The following is a 24318-nucleotide window of genomic DNA, read 5'->3' as shown; positions in this document are numbered from 1 at the left end:
TTGTTAGGTTTAATTAGTGGCCTAAGAGCAGATGAGACATGCTCAGAGCTGCAGAGTGTGTAAGCTGGTGCAAGGGGTTAGCAGGGAGCTGTGGGTGCAGGTCTCTTCCTCAGCTCTTCCTGAGTGAATGGCCGTTTCTCCCTGGGGCAGCCCCACCTCTTATCACCCTGATGGCAGCTAGGCACTTCTGACAGCAGTGGCCTTGGTGAGGAGCACTCCCTAGCAGCCAAGAGCCTCTCCAGGAGCTGCAGCAATGAGGGACTCCCAGCCTGGCTGCCCTGGTCCCCCAGCACCAGCCACTGCTTTTTGTCTCGCCGCCTGGGCTGTTCAGTTGCCTGCGCAGCCTCTGTGTGTCCCTCTCCATGTCACTGTTCACGTCCCAGTGTCAGTGTGTTTTTGTGCCACCCTCTGTGCATGTGCCGTGTTGTGTTGTTTGTCATTGTGCCCACTCTCCTGTCTGGTTGGTTCTGTGTTTCAGAAAAAGATTGTGGGGATGGCTCTGACGAAAAGAACTGTCCAAAGCCTACCGGTTAGTGCATAGATCAACATGCACCAGTCCCCCAGCCTGGCCCCATGCAACTCCCAAACCTGCCCCCTCCAGAGTGCTGCGAGCCTCATGGGCTGCTTCTTCAAACACTGGCAATGCTCCCACACTCTGGCAAAGCCCCTCGTGCTCTCTGGCAATGCCCCCTGTGCTCCATCATCAGGAGTGATGTGCTGGATGCTGGGGGGCAAAGCAGCCGTCCCTTCCAGCTCTCCAAGTGGACTTGCTTGTGACGGAGAGGCTGGGATCTGCAGCTGCAGAAGTTGGGCTGCTGGTGATCTACATGGCAGCTGTCAGTGCCATTGTCCTTGTGCCCATTGTGAGCTCGCCTGCATGAGGCAGACAGAGGCACCAGGAGGCAAAGGCCTTTGCCAAGCTCAGATGGGGTGTCTGCAGTAGAGCAGAGCCCTGTTCTGTTTCTAGCATGCCAGCCCCAAGCCTTGTGCTGGCAGGTCAGGCAGAGAGGCTGCATTGCCAGTGTCATGGTTCTGTCAGACTAAAGGTTCTCTTGCCTGTCGGTGGACAATGGGGTTTCCTCCAGGCAAGCTGACACTCCCCAATTGGCTGTACCAGCCCACCTCCCCAGGGATGTGCCCTGTAAAGGAGTGCAGTGTCCCCAGCTCCGCTCCCCCTGCGGAGCGGAGCAGCCCCTTGGTGCTGGGCACCCTCCCAGCCTCCCCAGGTACATGGCTGATCTATGCAGTTTCTGTGTTTCATTTTCTTTGTGTGCTGCTGATGCTGTAGCTGTGCCTGAGAGCGTGTCAGGGGTGGGAGGGCTGGGGGCTCTCTGTTCAGCTCAGCCTCTCTGGTGGGGGTACTGCTGCCAGCACCGAGGGACAGCTCATGGCCCCACATCCCATCTGCTGGCGTGGTCTATCTGATCCCTGTTGTTCCCCGCTTCCCCCAGCCGCCTCCTCTGGTGGGGGGCTCTCTGCCTTCGTCCTCCTGCTGTGCCTCTGCCAGTCATCCCCCCAGCCAGGCACTGCTCTCTGAGCCCCTTCCCGCTTCCCTTCCCTCTCCAGACAATGACTGTGGGGACAACAGCGACGAGGCAGGCTGCAGCCACTCCTGCTCCAGCAACCAGTTCAAGTGCAACAGCGGGCGCTGCATCCCCGTGCACTGGACCTGTGATGGGGACAACGACTGTGGGGACTACAGTGACGAGACTCATGCCAACTGCACCAACCAGGGTGAGTCCTGAGCCATGAGGCTGGGCCAGGCTGCCCCTGTGCTGCTGCTTGGGGTCCTCCCATGGTGTTTCCCACACCACACCTCCCACACCAGGTCCTGCCCTGGGAGGGAGGGAATGGCAGATGGACCCTCTCAGGTATCAGCTTTGCTACTGTCCTGCCTGGAGAGGTGAAACCCCCTTCAGGCAGACCCGCTCAAGCACTTCCAGGGTGGGAATCATGCAGCTTCCTCTGCCCACCCCAGGTGTCCAGGCCCCCAGCCCTTTCCCTTCAGCTGGATGCCCACTCCTCCTCTTGCCCCCTGAGCCCACCCAGTTCCCAGCTCCCTGGGCAAAGGCAGTGAGCAGGTCCCCAAACTCTTCCACCAGCCACGCGCCCGCCTGGGGGCTGCCACACCGATGAGTTCCAGTGCCGGCTGGATGGGCTCTGCATCCCCATGCGCTGGCGCTGCGACGGTGACACGGATTGCATGGACTCCAGTGATGAGAAGAACTGCGAGGGGGTCACCCATGTCTGTGATCCTAATGTCAAGTTTGGCTGCAAGGATTCAGGTGAGAGCAGGGGAGGTGCAGTCACTGCTCTTTCCCCCCTCGGCCCCAGGGAAGCGGCTGGGACCCACCTCAGCTCTGTGGGGAGGGGACAGCAGAGGAGGGACACCAGCTCAAGGGCAGCTGGGACCCCGAGTACCTGAAATAACCTCTCCTCTGCGTCAGCAGCTCGCTGCATCAGCAAGGCCTGGGTCTGTGATGGGGATAGCGACTGTGAGGACAACTCAGATGAGGAGAACTGCGAGTCACTGGTGTGCAAACCTCCCTCCCACACCTGTGCCAACAACACCTCCATCTGCCTGCCCCCCGAAAAGCTCTGTGATGGCTCTGATGACTGCGGGGATGGCTCTGATGAGGGCGAGCTCTGTGGTGAGTGCAGAGCTGGATGCTGGGACATGGGGTCCTCTGGCTGGAAGTGGCATGCCTGACGAGTGCATCCTCTATCCACAGACCAGTGCTCCCTGAACAATGGCGGGCTGGGGCACCAACGCGCTCCGGCCCCCCGGGTGCACTGTGGCCCCTGGTGAGGGCATCATCTGCTCCTGTCCCCTGGGGATGGAGCTGGGCTCAGACAACAAGACCTGCCAGATCCAGAGTTACTGTGCCAAGCACCTCAAGTGCAGCCAGAAGTGCGAGCAGGACAAGTACAACGTCAAGTGCTCCTGCTACGAGGGCTGGATGCTGGACTCCGATGGCGAGAGCTGCCGCAGCCTGGGTGCGTGGGAGTGGGCTGCAGGGGCTGGTCTGGGGAGGGGGAGGAGTGTCTGCCTGCTGAGAGCAGACCCCTTGCTGTCCCCACCTGTCACAAGCAGCCCTTTATGGGTGCAGGGGCATGGGTGGTTCCGTAGCTGGGGCAAGGAACCAGGAACACCTTCCTCCTGCATTGTGTGGGCCGCCCTTCTGACCCTGTCCTGCTTTCCCCAGACCCCTTCAAGCCATTCATCATATTCTCCAACCGCCACGAGATCCGCCGCATTGATCTGCATCGGGGTGACTACAGTGTCCTGGTCCCTGGGCTACGCAACACCATTGCCTTGGACTTCCACCTCAACCAGAGCTCGCTGTACTGGACTGATGTGGTAGAGGACAAAATCTACAGGGGAAAGCTGCTCGAGAATGGGGGTGTGTATCCCTGGGGGTGTGGAGAGGACTGGTGGGGGATAGATGGGTGGGAAAGCAGAGGTGCAGTTCTGGGACAGCTGGCTTCTTCCCACCTTGCACTCCTGGAGCTGCTGGAGCCTGCAGGCCCCCTAGTGATCCTGTTCTGCTGTCCAGCATTGCTCATTATGTAGGAGCTAATTAGCATTCCCAGCACTTCCCTGATGCTAATTGCAGCCTAGCAGCTGGGAGCACAAAGCCGGGTCCCCTCCCCATTAGTGCTGCAGAGGAGGGCAGTGAGAGCCCAGCACTGGAGCCACAGATGTGGGGCTGAGCCCTTTGGAGTTCAAGCCCCATGTGAGAAGGGGCATCCCCCTGCTATTGACTTTGGTCAAGCTGGGTGGAGCTGTTCAGAACTGGGGTGTGGTGGTAGTGGGTGGGTGAGTAGGGGAAAAGGCAGCAACTGAGCCCTCCTGGTGCTGTGCCTTGTAGCTCTGACCAGCTTCGAGGTGGTGATACAGTATGGGCTGGCCACCCCCGAGGGGCTGGCTGTGGACTGGATTGCTGGCAACATCTACTGGGTGGAGAGCAACCTGGACCAGATCGAGGTGGCCAAGCTGGACGGCACCATGCGAACCACGCTGCTGGCTGGGGATATCGAGCATCCCCGCGCCATAGCCCTGGACCCCCGCTATGGGTAAGGCAGGAGGGAACATTGGTCACTAGGACAGAGTGGCACCCTTGGGATCTCGTGGGGGGACCAGGCCAGAGGATCCTGTCTAGGCACACACCTCACTGCTGAGTTAGAGCGCAGAGCTCTGTGTCCCTGTGCTGATGGTCTCCGCTTGCTGTCCCTCCAGGATCCTCTTCTGGACAGACTGGGATGCCAGCCTGCCCCGCATTGAGGCCGCCTCCATGAGCGGCGCGGGCCGGCGCACCATCCACAAGGAGACAGGCTCGGGGGGCTGGCCCAACGGGCTCACTGTTGACTACCTGGAGAAGCGCATCCTCTGGATCGATGCCAGGTAGGATGAGGACACCCGTCCCTGCCCCTCACTTCCCTATCCCCACTAGACCCCTGCCCTCCGTGTCCCACCCAGCTCTGGCACCTTCCCTCTCACTCCTGTGTTGTTCTGCTGTTTGCTAGGTGGGAGTGAGAGCTTCTGCTCCTTGGGGTCCATTTGTGTGTGCAGCATCTTCCAGCCTTTGCTCAGGGTTTTCTCCTCTGGGTGGGCTCTGATCCCTGGTGCCAATCAGAAGCTGTCCTCCTCCACAGCATTAAGCAGAGCAGAGGAGACAGTTGCTTAGACCCTGTGGGTTGTTGTTGGGTTAAAGATGTTGCCTTCACCTGTGCCAGCTGCCTCCTGCCCTGCCACTTGCCTGCTCTCATCTCTTGTCTCTTTTGGGCCCAGGTCAGATGCCATCTACTCAGCCCTGTACGATGGGACGGGGCACATCGAGGTGCTGCGGGGACATGAGTACCTGTCGCATCCTTTTGCTGTCACCCTGTACGGGGGTGAGGTGTACTGGACTGACTGGCGCACCAACACGCTGGCCAAGGCCAACAAGTGGACAGGGCACAATGTGACAGTGGTGCAACGGACCAACACGCAGCCATTCGACCTGCAGGTGTATCACCCCTCCCGGCAGCCCCTGGGTGAGGTCTGGGGGAGCAGCGGGGGGCTGGGACTGAGGCAGGAGGAGTGTGGTAGGGGGGATGGCACTGGCACTCTGTGTTCACCCACCCCCACTCAGAGCATCGCCTGAGAGCTGCTCCAACCCCTGTGGCTGCCCATTCTCATCCTCTTATGAGCCAGAGGCCTCTATTATGGCCGTGGCCACCAAGAAAAGAAGTGTTCTGGATGATGACGCTGATGGGTCATCACTCCTCGATGGGGCAGGCAGGGTTTGGGAGGTCTGCAGCTCTCTGGGGCCTCCTGGGTAGGTGTCCACTGGAACAGGGGCGTCACTGAGTCTTATGCCTTTTGCAGCTCCTAATCCCTGTGAAGCCAATGGGGGCAAAGGACCGTGTTCCCACCTCTGCCTCATCAACTATAACCGCACATTGTCCTGTGCCTGCCCCCATCTCATGAAGCTGGACAAGGACAACATGACCTGCTATGGTAGGGGTCTGCCTTGGGCCGGGTGCTTCAGGACTAGCTCTGCAGACCAGGCTGAGATCCCATGACTGCCCCTCTTCTGCTTCTCTGTAGAGTTTAAGAAGTTCCTGCTGTATGCACGGCAGATGGAGATCCGGGGTGTGGACATCGACAACCCCTACTACAACTATATCATCTCCTTCACGGTGCCTGACATTGACAATGTTACAGTGGTGGACTACGATGCCCTGGAGCAGCGCATTTACTGGTCTGATGTCCGCACGCAGACCATCAAGAGAGCCTTCATCAATGGCACCGGTGTGGAGACTGTTGTCTCTGCAGGTGGGTGTGGAGTGTGTCTCCACACACGGCTGCTCCTGTCAGGTCCCAGAGCCTAGCAGAGCCACCTGCCCTCCAAAGGCTTTGGCTCCATGAGATTGACCCTTCCTCTTCATCTGAGCATCATCCCAGTCCTGTTCTCACACCTAATGAATCTCCCTTCTCCATTCCCTTTCAGACTTGCCCAATGCTCATGGCCTCTCTGTGGATTGGGTTTCCAGAAACCTCTTCTGGACCAGTTACGACACCAACAAGAAGCAGATCAATGTGGCCCGGCTGGATGGCTCCTTCAAGAATGCAGTGATCCAGGGGCTGGACAAGCCTCACTGCCTGGTGGTTCACCCACTCCAGGGGTAAGTGTGCAGCAGGATGTGGTGCTGGCGGGCTGGGAGCCAGGTCAGGAGCGTTGGAGGAGCAGGTGTGCAGGCACACGTGTGTGTGCATGTGACAGCACGCATGCGGTGGGGGAGGGAACAGGTTGCTCGCTCTGTGTCAGTGTGTGTAGGAGGTCTGAGAGGAGCCAGGGCCATGGCTTGGGGGTGTATGTCTGCGGCACATGCAGAGCAGCAGCTGTTTTGTGCATACGCATGTGTGTATGGCGGAGAACAGGCTGCAGATGAGCGAGCATCCGTACGCGTGTGCCAGTCTGGGTGGACTGCACGAGTGCTTACAAACTCCAAAACTCCCTCCTAGGTCCTGGCACTGAAGTCAGGGGGGTGGTTGGGCTGCCTGAGCTGTGCAGCAGAGAAGGGCAAGGAGGCTAGAGTGTAAGGGGCTGGTGGAGCCTGGGTGGACAGCAGAGGTGTGTGTGGGCCATCCCTACGGGGCTCTGCCTTTCTCAATGTCCCTGTACCACTGCAGGAAGCTCTACTGGACAGACGGGGACAACATCAGTGTGGCCAACATGGACGGCAGCAACCGCACCCTCCTCTTCACCAACCAGAAAGGGCCTGTTGGTACGGACTGCCAGTGCCCCTGGGTATCACCCACCCTGTGATGCTTTTGCTGGCCCTAAAAGCCTCAAGCCCCCACCAGGCTGGAAGCTGCTTTCTACTCTGACCTTGTGTGCCCATCTCTCCATCACCCCATCCACTCTGCTGGTCCCATCCCACCTCCCAGATAGTGACGATCCCTTTGTGCCACCTGGACACTGACAGTCTCTTGCTTTCTAGGCCTGGCCATTGACTACCCAGAGAGCAAGCTGTACTGGATCAGCTCTGGCAATGGCACCATCAACAGATGCAATCTGGATGGCAGCAACCTGGAGGTGATCAATTCCATGAAGGGTCAGCTGAGCAAGGCGACTGCCCTGGCCATCATGGGTGAGAGCCAGCAGGGTGATGGGGGCAGATTGTGAAGCCCTTTCCTGTTTTCCTGGCTCTGCCCAAACACAGACTGCTTGCTCCCACTTTTAGCAGCTGTGGAGGGGATGCTTCTCCACCAAGGGCTGAGCTCAGACCCCTTTTTCTAGGCCACCACATGTAAATCTCTGTGGTGCCACCACTCTTTGCTGCTGGGGTGGGAGGGAAATGGGGAAAGCTTGTGCATGTTCCTGCCTTCTCCTCCAGGCAACAAGCTGTGGTGGGCTGACCAGGCCTCTGAGAGGATGGGCACCTGCAACAAAAAGGATGGGACAGAGGTGACAGTGCTGCGCAACAACGCGACGCTTGTGATGCACATGAAGGTGTACGATGAAGGCATCCAGCAAGGTGAGAGCCTGATCCCGGGCAGAGACCCTGCAGGGCTGGGCAGCATCTCCTCGGCTCCACCAGGTGGCCAGTACCTGCACTGGAGTCTGGCCCACGGTGGCCGGCTGGCCCTGTCCCTTCTTGCTGGCCCAAGCCTGACCCTTGCCCTTGTGCCAGGTCCCTGCTGGCTGGTGCAGCCCGGGGGCTGTGCCCTGGCCCCCTGCTGCCCCTCACTCCCCTCTCTCTGTGGCAGCTGGAACCAACCCCTGCAGCCTAAACAATGGCGACTGCTCTCAGCTCTGCCTGCCCACCTCTGAGACCTCCCGGTCCTGCATGTGCACTGCAGGCTACAGCCTGAAGAGTGGGCAGCAGTCCTGTGAAGGTAAGCATGCCTGACCCCCATCCCCACTCCCCAGCTCCCCCCTCAGAGCAGCCCCCCCGGCCAGCCGTGTGCTGCAGCTCTGCCGGGGCCACGTGGCTGAGCAATCGTGGGCTGTCCTGCAAGGGCTTGTAGCGATGAGCACGGGCACTGTCCCAGCACCTAGGGCTCTGGGCTCAGTGGGAGGAGGAGAGCAGCACAGCACAGTGCAGACCCTCAAAGGAGTGGTGAAACCCTCACTGCTTACAGTGGGTTTGGGTCACTGACTTGCTGCAGTCACCAGGAGTGACGCTGGGCAGCCGGCACAGCGTTTGCTCTGCAGGTCCCCAGTCCCTGCACAGTTTGCCATCATCTTCCTTGGGAGGGAAGAGCCCTCTCCTCTCCCTGGTCACTGCAAGAGCCTCTCAAAGGCTGTTTGTGTGCAAAATGTTCTTGGTGTTTTTGGAGAGGGCTGGCAAAGCTGCTGCACCATCTGGGTCAGGGCAGGGACTGAATAACAAGTGCTGCCCTGACCCAGATACAGCTCAGAGCCTTTGCCAGCACTCAGGGGCACAGGCAGCTCTGAAAAGAGACCTCACTCATGCTTCCCCTGTGCCCTGGTGTGTCAGGACCCCTTGAACAGGCTACTGTGGGGCTTGCATCCTCCAGGGAGGTCTGGGCAGGACACACTGGAACACAGCCCCTTTGCAGATCCAAGCAGAGGGCTTTGTGGCTGTTCCCTGGGTTCCTGCCCCAACCATCAGAAACATTATCCCTGACGATGTCCATGCTTGTTGTTAGAGTGGGTTGTTCCCTGCCATCATTCCACAAGGTTTGCCATTCCTCGTCCTGCACAGTGTGGCGGTGAAAGCCATCTCATCCTGATCCTGGAGTTTTCTCCTTGTGTTCATCCCAGTTAGTCCACTCTCACATGGGGGACCCAAGCGAAACAGGGCCATCCCTCTGTCCATGAGAAATCACAGTGATGCAAAACTTTTGAAGTGTCCCATGCACATGCTGCCCATGCAGACGCGTCACCCCTGACTGCACTGCTGTGGGCAGGATCAGGCCGTTGTTGTCTGGCAGGAGCTGCCTTCCTTACCACCTCCCCAGCTGCCTGTGGAGCTGCTACTGCCAGCTCACATCTCATATGTGTTACCCTCAGGGTCAGCCAGGTTGTGGGCATGGGGGTTGCCAGTGGGGAGATGCTCGGGGCAGCTGCACAGCCTACCAGCAGGTCCAGCCAGCACAGTTCAACCCTGTCCTGCCTGCCCCTCTGCTTTCCTGGGATCATCTGCCTGGGCTGGGGGCCCAAGGTTCTCCTGTTGAGTCCTCCCACCAGTCCTGCCAGGCTTTGCTCCTCCATGGATCTGCTGTCACAATTTTCCACGAGTTGTAGCTGTCTATGGAAGGGACAGCGTGTTGTTTATGGGATGCATCTGATTGTCCCCACATGTGTTGTAGGCGTTGGCTCCTTCCTCCTGTATTCAGTCCATGAGGGGATCCGTGGCATTCCCCTGGACCCCAATGACAAGTCGGATGCTCTTGTGCCCGTGTCAGGGACTTCCCTGGCCGTGGGGATTGACTTCCATGCAGGTGAGGCAGGGGTGAGGAACAGGACAACAGGGCTGGAGAGGTCAGGGTGACACAGAGGTAGTCACTGACACCTGCTCTCTGGCCTGGCCCCACTCAGAGAACGACACCATTTATTGGGTGGACATGGGTCTGAGCACCATTAGCCGGGCGAAGCGGGATCAGACGTGGCGGGAGGATGTGGTTACCAATGGCATTGGCCGCGTGGAGGGCATCGCTGTGGACTGGATCGCTGGTGAGATGGGCTCCGGAGCAGGGAGGAGTGAGCGGGCAGGCCTGGGTAGGCTCATGTTCATTGTCCTCTCTCCGCAGGAAACATCTACTGGACAGACCAGGGCTTTGATGTTATTGAGGTGGCCAGGCTGAATGGGTCCTTCCGCTATGTGGTCATCTCACAGGGGCTGGACAAGCCGCGGGCCATCACAGTCCATCCAGAGAAAGGGTAAGACACTGCACAGAGCCATCCAGAGGGTCCCTCAGCTGAGGGTGGGCACATACCCCAGACTGCTGGCAGAACTGTGCAGTTTGCCCACAGGGGAGAGGACTTGTAGGTCTCTTGCCACACCAAGGGACAGGCTCCTGGTGTCCAAACCAGCTGGGTTTAACCACCCTTTCACTGATGGGCTGAGTTTCCTGGGAGCTCTCCATGACTTTGTGGGTTCCAGCTGTCAGAAAATCCAAGTTGGAGCCTTCTGGCTCCAGCTTTGGCTGAGTCACAGGGACAGGAGAGTTGTTTGGAGCCTTCTGGGTCCAGCTTTGGCTGAGTCACAGGGAGAGGAGAGTTGTTTGGGTCTAGGGAGGAATGGAGACCAGCACCTATGTGCCTGGCACAAGGGCTCATTCCTGTGCTGATCCAGCTGCAGTGAAGTGCTCCTTTGCAGCGAGTCTGCAAGCATGTGGTGGCTGGGAGACTTGACAAATCACCAGGGCCTGGACTGAGGCCCTGGTATGCAGGGATGAGGAGGAGGTGCTTGTCCTCTGCTCCAATGGCCAGAAGGCCCAAGGATGCTGCTTCTGGCCAGTCTTATGGTCACGTCCCTGCTGTCCCCTGCAGGTATCTGTTCTGGACAGAGTGGGGGCAGTACCCCCGCATTGAACGGTCACGCCTGGATGGGACTGAGCGCATGGTGCTCGTGAACGTCAGCATCAGTTGGCCCAATGGAATATCTGTTGACTATGAGGTAAAGTCATGGGCTGGGAGGTTGGTGCTGCCGTGTCCCAAGGGTCCCTGCAGTCACCCTGTTGGTGGGGTATCTGGAGACACAGTTGCCCTTCCCAGAGCCCTGCAGGGAGGGTTGTCCAGGGTTGTCTTCTGGACCCTGGGACCTTCTGCCAGACATTGGGAGGTGCGGAGGGTGCCTTAGCTCCCTGCTGGTGAGCTGCTCTGTGGCTGACTGGGATGTTTTCTCACCTCCTCAGGATGGGAAGCTTTACTGGTGTGATGCACGCACAGATAAGATTGAACGCATCGACCTGGAGACGGGTGAAAACCGAGAAGTTGTTCTGTCCAGCAACAACATGGACATGTTCTCAGTGTCCGTCTTCGAGGAGTACATTTACTGGAGCGATAGGTACAGTGCCCAAGGGGTCTGGGAATGCCCTGGGCGCTGGCTGTGTGGGAGGGTGGGGGGAGCTGGCGGGTGCTGTGAGAGTGGTGGTGGAGCTGGGTCCCACCACAGGGTGCTGCTGGGGTGGGCCCTGCATCGGGTGCTCAGTGACTCTGTCCTTTCTTAGGACTCATGCGAATGGCTCCATCAAAAGAGGGAACAAGGACAATGCCACCGAGTCAGTGTCCCTGCGCACAGGGATTGGCGTGCAGCTCAAGGACATCAAAGTCTTCAACCGGGCAAGGCAGAAGGGTGGGTTCGGGAGCAGGATGTCAGCCCCTTGAGCAGTGCTGCCGAGCACCAGCGGCTGCCTGGGCTGAGCTCCCATGGCAGGCAGATGCAGGGAGGGGGAAGGAAACAAATGGGCCACTGTGTCCTCACCAAAGAACTGTGTTGTGCTGTGGGCTGAGACCATTTCTTCATCGGCTTCCTTTGGGAGTGGGGAGAGATGAAAAGCGGCTGAGCAGGAGCGTCCTCCTACAAAGAGCCTACCCAGTCCCTTGAACAGTCTCCCCTTTCCTCCCCAGGCACCAACATCTGTGCCCAGAGCAACGGGGGCTGCCAGCAGCTGTGCCTGTTCCGGGGCAATGGGCAGAGGACTTGTGCCTGTGCCCATGGCATGCTGTCCGAGGATGGGGTGAGCTGCCGTGACTACGATGGCTACCTGCTGTATTCGGAGCGCACCATCCTCAAGAGCATCCACCTCTCGGACGAAAACAACCTCAACGCTCCCATCAAGCCCTTTGAGGATGCAGAGCACATGAAGAACGTCATTGCCCTGGCCTTTGACTACCGCTACGGCTCCAAGGGCAGCAACCGCATATTCTACAGTGACATCCACTTTGGCAACATCCAACAGATCAATGATGACGGCACAGGGCGCAAGACCATTGTGGAGAGTGAGTGCCACAGGGCTCTCTCCTCATGCCTCTGCTCTCAGATTGCTCTTTTCTGTTCTCCCCTGCCACCTCTTCCTGAACTTCCTTCTTCCTTGCCCAAGGGTTTTGGTTCCTTTTCTCAGTTAACGTTTTTTTGTGTTTCTGAGAGGTGTTTTGAGTGGCTGCTGCTAAGGGTTCAGCTGTTAGCTTTCTGCCAGAGCCTCTGGGAAGAGTCAGCAGCCTGTGGTAGAGGACGCAAGTGTCAGGAGCAGTCCGCAGAGCTTGTTCTGGCAAGGAGAGTGTATCATGAGGCTCAGTCGTGCACGTGGGTATGCACTGCTCTAGGAACAAGGCACTGCAGCAAACTTGGGATCTGCTCTGTTTGAATTTGACTTTCAAGACAGACCCATTGAGCCTAAGTAAACCTTGCCATGCCTGGCCCTGTCTTCACCTCCAGCCCTCGGTTTGCACTTGGTTGATTTTATTGGGTTTTACGGCAGTTGAAAAGACGATGTCCATTGCTCTGCATCACTAGGGAGCACCTCCAGCAAGGATTATAGATGAGCTCGCTAATGAGCATGTTTACAGTTGGCAGTTGGGGTAGCTGTTATCACTGAGATGAAGAGAGCAGGGCCCGTCGCTCACAGCCCATTCATTAAACCTTTTGCTGATTGTTAATGAGGTTGGAAGGATGGGTGTACAGTTCAAGTTCCTGGCCTAGGAGCTGGAGGGAAGGTCTCCTTGGTTAGGCATGAGTCTTCTTCTGGCCACTTTATGCCTCCCTTGCAGAGGGAGACCTTTCCCAGTGCCACTGCTGCAGGGACAGAGGGACCCAGAGTATGGCCTGACCAGTGCAGGGGAGATGATCAGAGAACATAACAGCCTTTCTGCAAGGAAGTGTCATTACCTGGCTGGTATCAGAGGTCTGCCCAGGAGGACTCTGAAGTCCCCTGGGGTCTCAGCTCCCCCATTAGCACAGATCCCAGCCAAGCTCTGCTTAGTCCCCTCTGGTGCTGCCACATTGGTGCGTTGTTAGCAAGATCCACAGCCTCTGGGGATTTTTTTGGGTGTAATTCAAAGCAATAACTTCAGGCTGCTGAGGTAGCCATGTCCAGGTGTCACAGTCAGCACTGGCTGTGTGGAGTGAGCTGAGCATGGGGTAGATGTGAACCTTCCTGTCCTCCCCTTCTGCAGATGTGGGCTCGGTGGAGGGGCTGGCTTACCATCGCGGCTGGGACACGCTGTACTGGACAAGCTACACCACCTCCACCATCACCCGCCACACTGTGGACCAGAGCCGCCCGGGGGCTTTCGAGAGGGAGACTGTGATCACCATGTCAGGGGACGATCACCCCCCAGCAGCCTGTGGTAGAGGACGCAAGTGTCAGGAGCAGTCCGCAGAGCTTGTTCTGGCAAGGAGAGTGTATCATGAGGCTCAGTCGTGCACGTGGGTATGCACTGCTCTAGGAACAAGGCACTGCAGCAAACTTGGGATCTGCTCTGTTTGAATTTGACTTTCAAGACAGACCCATTGAGCCTAAGTAAACCTTGCCATGCCTGGCCCTGTCTTCACCTCCAGCCCTCGGTTTGCACTTGGTTGATTTTATTGGGTTTTACGGCAGTTGAAAAGACGATGTCCATTGCTCTGCATCACTAGGGAGCACCTCCAGCAAGGATTATAGATGAGCTCGCTAATGAGCATGTTTACAGTTGGCAGTTGGGGTAGCTGTTATCACTGAGATGAAGAGAGCAGGGCCCGTCGCTCACAGCCCATTCATTAAACCTTTTGCTGATTGTTAATGAGGTTGGAAGGATGGGTGTACAGTTCAAGTTCCTGGCCTAGGAGCTGGAGGGAAGGTCTCCTTGGTTAGGCATGAGTCTTCTTCTGGCCACTTTATGCCTCCCTTGCAGAGGGAGACCTTTCCCAGTGCCACTGCTGCAGGGACAGAGGGACCCAGAGTATGGCCTGACCAGTGCAGGGGAGATGATCAGAGAACATAACAGCCTTTCTGCAAGGAAGTGTCATTACCTGGCTGGTATCAGAGGTCTGCCCAGGAGGACTCTGAAGTCCCCTGGGGTCTCAGCTCCCCCATTAGCACAGATCCCAGCCAAGCTCTGCTTAGTCCCCTCTGGTGCTGCCACATTGGTGCGTTGTTAGCAAGATCCACAGCCTCTGGGGATTTTTTTGGGTGTAATTCAAAGCAATAACTTCAGGCTGCTGAGGTAGCCATGTCCAGGTGTCACAGTCAGCACTGGCTGTGTGGAGTGAGCTGAGCATGGGGTAGATGTGAACCTTCCTGTCCTCCCCTTCTGCAGATGTGGGCTCGGTGGAGGGGCTGGCTTACCATCGCGGCTGGGACACGCTGTACTGGACAAGCTACACCACCTCCACCATCACCCGCCACACTGTGGACCAGAGCCGCCCGGGGGCTTTCGAGAGGGAGACTGTGATCACCATGTCAGGGGACGATCACCCCCGGGCCTTCGTGCTGGATGAGTGCCAGAAGTGAGTGGCCATCAGTGGTCCAGCCAGCCCACCCAGGGGTCCACTTGGTCCCTGGGCCAGCATCCAGGCAGACACATTTCCACTAGGGAGAAAGCGCTCTTTCCCAGCACAGGGAGTATTTGGGTCCATGGGGGAAAGGCCCTGTGTCCTCCCCATGTCCTTCAGCACCCCAAAGCAAAGTCAGAAACCCCATCCCAATGCTCCTCTGGTACCATGGGGTACCACATTTCCCAGCTGGCTGCAGTGGCGTCATTCAGTCCCCTCCCACTCCTTTTTATGCAGGAACAATGTCCCTTCCATCCTAGAGGCCCTGGAAGCCTTACAGCAGTAGAGAGATGGGCTAAATCAACATATATATGGCAGAGAGCTGGGCTGCAAAGGCATCACTTGTCTCTCCTCTTTCAGCCTGATGTTCTGGACCAACTGGAATGAGCAGCACCCCAGCATCATGCGTGCCACCCTCTCCGGTGCCAACGTCCTCATCATCATTGACCAGGACATCCGGACACCCAATGGGCTGGCCATTGACCACAAGGCTGAAAAAATCTACTTCTCTGATGCCTCATTGGACAAAATTGAACGCTGTGAATACGATGGCTCCCACCGCCACGTGAGTCCAGACCTGCCCTCAGTGGCAGAGATGGGGGAGGAGAGTAGCGAGTATTGGAGGAAAGTAGATCTGTTCCTGGGGCATGGGGGGGATTGGGCCTTTCCCTGGGCAGATACATGGGACAGGCTGCATTTGGAGAGGTGCTGGGGGCTGCATCCAGGCTACAGCCAGGTTCCCTCCTGCTCATGGTTTGCCCATGTCCGGCAGGTGATCTTGAAATCGGAGCCTGTGCACCCCTTTGGCCTGGCTGTCTACGGTGATTACATCTTCTGGACAGACTGGGTGCGCAGAGCTGTGCAACGAGCCAACAAGTATGTGGGCACTGACATGAAGCTTCTGCGTGTTGACATCCCCCAGCAGCCCATGGGCATCATTGCTGTGGCCAACGACACTGACAGCTGTAAGGATGCCCCGTGCCCCACCTGTCACTCACAGCCTTGCCACATTGGCCCTGGCTCCCCTGCCTCGGCCAGACTGTAGACTGCCCCTGGTGTGACTGCTCTCCATCTCTCCTAGGTGAGCTGTCCCCGTGCAGGGTCAACAATGGTGGCTGCCAGGATCTCTGTCTGCTCACACCCAAAGGACATGTCAACTGCTCCTGCCGTGGCGAGCGAGTCCTGCAGGAGGATTTCACCTGCAAAGGTGGAGGGGAGGTGGAAGTGGGAGCTGGTGGGGATGGGAAGGGGAGGAAGTCTCAGCCTGACAGAGCTGACATTCCTTGCACCCTGCCCAGCCCTGAATTCTACCTGCAACGTGCATGATGAGTTTGAGTGTGGGAACGGTGACTGCATTGACTTCAGCCGGACCTGTGACGGTGTAGTCCACTGCAAGGACAAGTCAGATGAGAAGCAGTCCTACTGCAGTAAGGTTCCTCCTCTTGCTGCTTTGCTCAAACGCACACATGCATCCACTGGCATGCCCAGGCACTCTGCTCGAGTTGTTGGCTCTGCTTGGCAAAGGGAGCTGGTACTCTTGGGTGCCTTTTTGTGTCCCTCAAGTGCTCATAGTCTGTCTTGGTCCCATCCATGCCAGGCTTTAAGGGCTCTAGATCTTTTCCAGTTTTGTGGGGAGGCTGGAGAGTGAGAGCCCTTGAGCCGACTGCACCTTTTATCTAACAGCAACCCTTGCTTCTCAGCTGGGAGGGGTCTGCTGGGCCAACCTTAACCTTGCAATGTTGCCGGTACATCACAAGAGAGCCTGGTTCCTGATCCTGCCTGTGTAGTTTCTGCCTCTGCCAAAGGGTCCCCGAGGAGCTAGGACACCCAGGGGTGCCTCGTGCTCACCTGCTCCTCCTCCTTGCAGGCAGCCGCAAGTGCAAGAGGGGTTACCTGCACTGCATGAACGGGCGCTGCGTTGCCAGCCGCTACTGGTGCAATGGCGTGGATGACTGCGGGGACAACTCGGATGAAGTGCCGTGTAACAGTAAGCAAAGTGTCTGGCTCCCAGCCAGCCCTCACCAGGGCTCAGTCAGCTGTCTGGAACGGGGACAGGGGCTTTGGGAGAGTTACCTTCAGCTTGACAGGAGCAGAACAGAGCCAGGGCTTAGCGGAGAGTGAAGGTCTACATCTTGCTCATGCTGCTTGTGCCACAGGCGCTTTGTACAGCTTGCTCCCTGACAGCTGGGAGGAAGAACTGAGCATGGCCATGTAGCACCTAGAGCCTTCTGAGATGGTTTGACATCTAGGAGGAACACATGGCCATATCAAGGGGCAGTGTTGCTGCTCCTCATGGTTCCTGGGATCCTGTGAAAAGAGCACCTGAGCATCTCCAAGGACAGCTTCAGAGCTGCAGGAGCCTGTCTGCTGGGTTCAAAACTGATAGAGAAGGTCAGGAGCTTCCCTGAGCCTGCCCAGGCCTGCCAGTGACAGGCCAGCTCTGGGGACAAGCCTTGGCTGCCAGGGAGGGTATGTAAGCTAGAGAGGCACCAGGTCTTGGCTGGGAGGGGACCAGAGCTGGCAGTGTGGGATCAGGTCACCCATCGCTGTGCTGGGCAGCAGGTGTATGTGCGTGGATGCATGTGGACAATGTGAGTGGGGTCTGTGGGGTGGCTTTACACACTGTGCCCCTCAGCCCAGCCTCATCCACTGTGGGGCCTTCCCCCTTGCAGAAACCAGCTGTGCTGCTACCGAGTTCCGCTGCCGAGATGGAAGCTGCATTGGGAATTCGAGCCGCTGTAACCAGTTCATTGATTGTGAGGATGCTTCAGATGAAATGAACTGCAGTGAGTACCCCAGCTGCTGTCCTGTTCACTACTGCCTCCCTTGCCCTGCCCTGCTGTAGATCTGGCAATGCTCCTGCTCTCTGTGCCTGTGGACAGGTGCCTGGGTCCCTGCACCTCATTTCAGTTGCTGAGGCTTGTGCTGAATCAGGGAGGGAGAAAGGCCCTGGCTCCCATCCCATCCACAGAGGCGAGGCCTGGTTAGCCTGCTGGCTGGAAGCAGTCTCAGCCCATCACTGCAACTCCACCTCCACCGTTCTTGGCACCTCACCACACAAGAGCCCATCAGAAGTGCTTAACGTGGTCCCAGCAGCTTGGGCATACGTGGGGCAGAGTCAGCTCCGTGCTGCTCTGGGGAGGAAGGAGGGCTGTCAGCCGTGGGACAGGGGCTCACACTGCCTGGGGGTCTGGACTGAAAGGCTGTGCCACTGGTGAGCAGCACCCGTCACCCAGGCTTCTGGTGGGGTTCCTTGCAGCTGCCACTGACTGCAGCAGCTATTTCAAGCTGGGAGTGAAGGGCACCACGTTCCAGAAGTGTGAACACACCTCACTGTGCTACGCTCCAAGCTGGGTGTGCGATGGGGCCAATGACTGTGGAGACTATTCAGATGAACGTAACTGCCCAGGTGAGAGCAAGGAGAGGAGAGGGGACTCAGGCTTAGGAGAGCAGGGGTGTCGCACTGACCCTTTGGCAGATGGCTCCCCTTTGGGTCTGTTTGGACAGTGGATACTTTGTTTTCACACCAGGACTATCATCCCTTGCCTGCACAGCTCCTTTATGGAGGGTGGTTCTGGGTGCTGATTGATGCAGGATCACAGAGGGCTTTTAGGGAGGAATCCTTCAGAATTGGGCAGATCTGGGTTGGGAGGGAACAGGACGTGTCCATCTTACCACCCTTTCTGATATTTCCTTCACAAACCAGGTGGGAGGAAACCCAAGTGTCCAGCCAATTACTTCGCCTGCCCAAGTGGGAGGTGCATCCCCATGACTTGGACCTGCGACAAAGAGGACGACTGCGAGAATGGGGAAGACGAGACTCACTGCAGTGAGCGGCAGGGTGGGGAGAGCAAGGGACTCGGGTGATGGCACGGGTTGGCAAGTGCAAGTGTGCGGGAGGAGAGGCTGGACCCCCTCCTCTCTCTGACATCCCTTTGCCAAGAATCACACTCCAGATTATTTCTCCTCTAGTCTTATTCCACAAGATTGGGCTTTTAATGGCAGCCAATGCAGAAGTTCTTGTGCGTTTGTTTGCTCACCACATGCACAAGTGTCCTTGATAATTTTGAGGTTGGCCAGTTACAGTTCATTTGATTTAATATTTTTTATTCTAACTTCCCATCAAAAAATCTCAAACAGTGCTCAGGAACTAGACAACCTCTCCAGCTCCAGAGCAGGAAATCCCACACCAGTCCTATGGTCTGGTCCCATCAACATGCCTCCATGGCACTCTCCAGCCCTGGAGCCCAGCTGACCCAGCCTCTGCTGCCATGACCTTCCCCTTGCATCACCCCAGGTCTGACCCCTCCTCTCCCCTCCTCTCCCAGACAAGTTCTGCTACCCCGTGCAGTTTGAGTGCAACAACCACCGCTGCATCTCCAAGCTCTGGGTCTGTGATGGGGCAGATGACTGTGGGGATGGCTCTGATGAGGACAGCCGCTGCCGTGAGTCTGCTCCAGCCCTGCTCTAACCTCTCTCTTTCTCTGCCTCCACTTCTGCTCCATCTCTGTGTATTCTTGCCTCTGCCCATCCCTTCTTCCACCCATGTTTTCCTGTGCTGTGGTCTTCACTGCTCTCCTGGGTTTTGTATCTTGGGGCCTCCCAGAACATGGGGGCATGCAGCCCAAGAGTGCTAGTTCTTCAGCAAGGGGGTGACTGGCCTCCATCCTTCTCCATTCCCCAGGGCTGACCACCTGCAGCACGGGATCCTTCCAGTGCCCAGGCACCTACGTGTGTGTCCCAGAGCGCTGGCTCTGTGATGGGGACAAGGACTGTGCAGACGGCGCTGATGAGACCCTCGCTGCTGGCTGCTGTGAGTCCCAGAGGGCTGGGACCGTGGCATAGCCAGGGGCTGGAGAGAAGCTGCCTGTAGTGAAGGCAGAGCTGCCGGGGGGCCCTACTGGGGTCCCTGTAGCAGGCAGGATGTCTTGTCTTGGCCACTTCCCCGCCAGGCTTGCAAGAGGAAACTGCAGTGCTGTGCTCACAGCAGACCTTGGACATGGGAATGTTTGGGTGCCTTTCTCTGGCTGAAGAGAGGAGGAGCAATAGCCAAAGGCACCATGTTGTCTGGGTGCTGCTCACAGCCACGGCATGAGGACACAGGCCTGTGCTCAAGCTGGGGTGAAGGACTTGTAGTCCCTGCCCCAGCTGGGCTGTGCCTCAGCTCCTGTCCCTAGCACCCAAAGGGTGTGGGGCAGGCAGGAGAGCACAGGGTGTGGTGAGGGGCTGACAGTGTTGCCTCGTTGCAGTGTACAACAACACGTGTGACGAGCGGGAGTTCATGTGTGGAAACCGCCAGTGCATCCCCAAGCACTTTGTCTGTGACCACGATGACGACTGCGGCGATGGCTCAGACGAGTCCCCAGAGTGTGGTGGGTGTCCAAGGGATGGGAGAGAACAGTGAGAGCTGTCTAATGTAACACTTGCCCTGGCAGTTACACTGTGACTCCTGGGCGTTGAGACAGGACCCTGGAGGGGTCTTTATTATCCAGAAGGGTTTTGGCATGAGAGCAGGGTGAGGAGGAGCAGGGAGGTCTGGGCACCTGTGCCACAGCCTTGCGCAGCCCAGCGACCACACTGCCCCCGTGGTTCCTGGCCAGCTCAGGGAGGTGGTCTGCACTGCCTGAGTCCCCTGCCCTCCTGCAGAGTACCCCACCTGTGGCCCCCATGAGTTCCGCTGTGCCAACGGCCGTTGCCTCAGCAACAGGCAGTGGGAGTGTGACGGCGAGTTTGACTGCCACGACCACTCGGACGAAGCGCCCAAGAACCCACGCTGCAGCAGCCCAGGTACCTGTGGGGCCATGGTGGGGAGCAGGGCTGCCTACCTGCCCTGTAGTGACCGTGGCCACCTCCTCTCCACCTGCTGCAGAGAACAAGTGCAACGACTCCTTCTTCCTCTGCAAGAACGGGAAGTGCATCCCGGAGATGCTGCTCTGCGACAACAACAACGACTGCATGGATGGCTCTGATGAGCTCAACTGCTTCATCAACGAGTGTCTCAACAAGAAGCAGAGCGGCTGTTCCCAGGAATGTGAAGACCTCAAGATTGGATACAAGGTAGGGTCGGCTGGAGAGATGCTCTCTTGCTCTCTCCCCTATCTGCAGACACTCTTAGCATGAGGGTTGCTTCTGCTCTCTGCCAGCTGGGCAGGGGACACATGCATAGGCACTTACAGCAGCCTTGTTTCTGCAAGCTGTCTGCTGTGCCTGAGCCTGCTTGTCCCATGGTGATGCCTGTCATGTCCCAGCGTGCGGGCCCTGGACATGTTTAACAGCTCCAGTTGCCTCCTGCAGTGTAGATGCCGTCCCGGATTCCGGCTAAAGGATGATGGGAAGACGTGCATTGACATTGACGAGTGCTCCACCACCTACCCCTGCAGCCAGAAGTGCATCAACACTCTGGGGAGCTTCAAGTGCCTGTGCATAGAGGGCTACAAGCTCAAACCTGACAACCCCACCAGCTGTAAAGCTGTCACAGGTGAGAGCTTTGGAGGCAGGGATGCTCTTCTGGCAACCCTGGAATGCTGCTGGTGTTTGAATTGGTCACAGCGCTCCAAATGGCAAAGTAGCTGCACCTGACTCATGAAGGAAATCTGGGAAGTGGCAGGGCAGGGAGGGAATTGAGTCCGCAGGGGATCTGCCAATGTCACAGTAGTGTTTCCCTTACACATCTCATGGTTTCCCTGTGCAGATGAAGAGCCCTTCCTCATCTTTGCCAACCGGTACTACCTGAGGAAACTCAACCTGGATGGCTCCAACTATACACTGCTTAAGCAGGTGCGGGGGGAGCTTGGAGCTGGAGGAGCACCAACCTTATGTGGGGATTTGGGCTGGAGGTTGGGAGTTGGAGAGTGGCCCTGCAGAGCAGGAGGCCTGCTGGCCCTGGAGTTTGGGCTCTTGGCTTTCCAGACAGATGGTAGATTCTATATAACAGCAGCTCTCACCACTGAGGAGGTCCCTTGTAAACAATAGCTCTTTGGTAGCAGACCTTGATAAAATAGAGTCTGCTCAACAGTTGTCTGTAGTGCTTTTAAGTTCTCTGCTGCAGGGACTGGAGTTGAGGCTGGCGGTCACTGGTCTTTGTAAAGCCCCTGTGACCCTGTGCTAGCAGACGACACTGTGATTTCAATGCTTCTCCCTTCCTCCCAGGGGCTGAACAATGCAGTGGCTCTGGATTTCGACTATCGGGAGCAGATGATCTACTGGACAGATGTGACCACGCAGGGCAGCATGATCCGGCGAATGCACATCAATGGGAGTAATGTTCAGGTGGGGCACTGAGGCAGCCCATCAGGCACCCCAAATCTGGATAGCCAGTTCTTGCCCACTGCCTGCACAGAGAGGGGCTTTGGCTGGCACCAGGGCCACAAGCCCTGCTTTTGGGTCGTCACTAGGCTCAGGGCATCAGCCCAGGCTGCTGTGGGAATGTTTGGCAGCACTGTCCCAATCAGAGGTGGGCTCCATGCTGCCCCAAGGCAGATGAGCAAGGAGGGTTGGAGAAAAAGAGTGAGGAAAGAGTACTGGGAAGGACTGTCTAATGGGGGAATGTGCTGTGGAAGGGGGATGTTTTCATCCCTCAGGGACCAGGGCAGGATCTAGTTCTCCCTTTCTAGCCCCAACATCTCCATTTTCTCCCAACAGGTTCTTCACCGCACTGGCCTTAGCAACCCTGATGGGCTGGCTGTTGACTGGGTAGGAGGGAACCTATACTGGTGTGACAAAGGTCGGGACACCATTGAGGTGTCGAAGCTCAACGGTGCCTACCGCACCGTGCTGGTGAACTCCGGTCTGCGGGAGCCCCGGGCACTGGTGGTGGATGTGCAGAATGGGTGAGCGCCTGCAGGACCCTGGCGTGCAGGGAGGGGCTGGTGGACCCTCTGCCATTGTGCCCTAGTCCTGGAGGCTGGGAGGTGGGACAGGGCCTTCCCTGCCCTGCACCCACCTGCACCTTGGTTCATCCGTGGGGCGGGCAGAGTGTGGCCACTGCTGTGGCTTGGGCCAGACTCAGCCTCCCTCTGCTCTTCTCTTTTATCCCCAGTTACCTATACTGGACAGACTGGGGGGACCACTCCCTGATCGGGAAGATTGGCATGGATGGCACCAACCGCAGCGTTATTGTTGACACCAAGATAACTTGGCCCAATGGCCTCACCCTCGACTACATCAACAGCCGGATCTATTGGGCCGATGCGCGGGAGGACTACATCGAGTTTGCCAGCCTGGACGGCTCCAACCGGCACACAGGTGAGGGCACCGCAGCTCTGCCAGGCCTGTGTGGGGTGCAGGCTTTGGATTGGTTGTGGGAGCAGGATTCAGAGATGCTGGGTACAGTCTCCAGCACTGGCAGCTCCTGTGCCTCTGACCTGGAGAAAGGCTGAGATGTCCCTGGAGAAAGGTTGGGCTGTCGGAGGGGTGGCATGGGGCATCCCCTGGCTGAGCTGCCTGCTCCCCCTTGCAGTGCTGAGCCAGGACATCCCACACATCTTCGCGCTCACCCTCTTTGAGGATTTCATTTACTGGACTGACTGGGAGACCAAGTCTATCAACCGGGCCCACAAGACTACAGGAGCCAACAAGACACTGCTGATCAGCACGCTGCACCGTCCCATGGACATCCACATCTACCACCCCTACCGGCAGCCTGACGGTGAGCCCTGGGCCAGAGGGCTGGAGTGAGTAGGCTGGGGCTAGGCACAATGTGCTAAGGGACACCAGGTTGGGAAGGTGCTGCATGGTGAGAAGGGTCTTGCAGCTGGGGGTTCAGTGCCACCCTAAGGGTCCTTCCCCTTGGTCTGACTCGTGGTTGTCTCCCTGCTCTCCACAGTTCCCAACCATCCCTGCAAGACCGACAACGCTGGCTGCAGCAACCTCTGCCTCCTCTCACCAGGTGGAGGGCACAAGTGTGCTTGTCCCACCAACTTCTACTTGGGCGGTGATGGCAAAACCTGTGTCTCCAACTGCACGGCCAGCCAGGTAACAGCCTGCTTGGCTCTGCCTGTGCCTGCCTGCTCAGACATGAGTGCTCATGTTTGTGTCCCTCCCGGCTGGTTTCACCAGGCCACAGCTCCTTGCTGTGCAACTGGGTGCTGGTGTGCACTCACCAGGCATGGGCAACACCCCCCTCCTGTGGCACTTCCCAACACATATAGATTGCAGTCGTTTGGGGAGCCAGAGACACTCCAGCTCTGGAATGAGCTCCTGCCTGTCCCACTCCAGCACCAGAGGTTTTGTGGGATTGGCTCAGGTTTAAGGATTTGCTCCAGATCAGGACACAGACTGTCCTGAGGTGTCTGGGAACGGACAGCATTGAGATCAGTGCCCTTGGCAGAGTTCTCCTGGGATGAAGCCTTCTGGGGTTCCCCATTTTGAGCTGTCCTCACAAGGTCATCTCTCTGTCATAGTTTGTATGCAAGAATGACAAGTGCATCCCTTTCTGGTGGAAATGCGACACCGAGGATGACTGCGGAGACCGTTCGGATGAGCCAGAGGATTGCCGTGAGTGCTGAGTGGGGTCAGCATGGTGTCCCAGCACTTTGGCCATGCTGCCCAGCTCCTGCCAACCCTACAGCAGCTCTGCTGTCCAGTGCAGCCTGGTGCTGCTTGTGCAGCTGATCCCCCAAAGCCCTGCTGCTGCTCTGCTTCTGCTACACCCTGCTGCTCCTCCAGCAGAGGCGAGTTACCCCATTAGTGGGCCTTAGAGAGCAGTGAGAAAACACACCATGCCTACAGCCCCATGGAGGGTAACAACCAGCTGTTGTTCTTGGAGCAGAGCTGCCCCTTTTCTGCAGCAGAGTCCAGGCTTGGGTGTTGGTTGCTTAATTCCTG

The 24318-nt window shown here is 57.7% G+C and overlaps 1 protein-coding gene across 1 annotated transcript in view; it reads left to right on the top strand.

Annotated features, from left to right (window-relative positions):
* The window catches only part of LRP1 (low density lipoprotein receptor-related protein 1), an 88992-nt gene that overhangs the window by 53028 nt on the left and 11646 nt on the right, over positions 1–24318 (top strand). The window contains 45 exon segments of the mRNA XM_010007617.1: positions 1567–1734; positions 2103–2285; positions 2451–2651; positions 2733–2785; positions 2787–2997; positions 3207–3404; positions 3873–4077; positions 4241–4405; positions 4793–5037; positions 5372–5503; positions 5594–5821; positions 5997–6171; positions 6680–6774; positions 6991–7140; positions 7387–7527; positions 7760–7888; positions 9329–9460; positions 9558–9692; positions 9770–9899; positions 10512–10638; positions 10877–11028; positions 11192–11316; positions 11592–11963; positions 14259–14448; positions 14854–15058; positions 15266–15458; positions 15575–15700; positions 15792–15920; positions 16361–16480; positions 17166–17279; positions 17753–17902; positions 18200–18334; positions 18822–18938; positions 19178–19306; positions 19743–19865; positions 20140–20280; positions 20363–20550; positions 20788–20971; positions 21185–21270; positions 21643–21762; positions 22135–22322; positions 22532–22737; positions 22952–23140; positions 23318–23466; positions 23895–23988. Coding sequence (XP_010005919.1) covers positions 1567–1734; positions 2103–2285; positions 2451–2651; positions 2733–2785; positions 2787–2997; positions 3207–3404; positions 3873–4077; positions 4241–4405; positions 4793–5037; positions 5372–5503; positions 5594–5821; positions 5997–6171; positions 6680–6774; positions 6991–7140; positions 7387–7527; positions 7760–7888; positions 9329–9460; positions 9558–9692; positions 9770–9899; positions 10512–10638; positions 10877–11028; positions 11192–11316; positions 11592–11963; positions 14259–14448; positions 14854–15058; positions 15266–15458; positions 15575–15700; positions 15792–15920; positions 16361–16480; positions 17166–17279; positions 17753–17902; positions 18200–18334; positions 18822–18938; positions 19178–19306; positions 19743–19865; positions 20140–20280; positions 20363–20550; positions 20788–20971; positions 21185–21270; positions 21643–21762; positions 22135–22322; positions 22532–22737; positions 22952–23140; positions 23318–23466; positions 23895–23988 — 7128 coding nt within the window.

The sequence above is a fragment of the Chaetura pelagica genome, unplaced genomic scaffold (genome assembly GCF_000747805.2).
Source record: "Chaetura pelagica isolate M959 unplaced genomic scaffold, ChaPel_1.0 scaffold610, whole genome shotgun sequence".
In the NCBI taxonomy this organism is placed as follows: Eukaryota; Metazoa; Chordata; class Aves; order Apodiformes; family Apodidae; genus Chaetura; species Chaetura pelagica.
The sequence above is the reverse complement of the archived record's forward strand: the minus strand, read 5'-3'. Positions and strand labels throughout refer to the sequence as shown.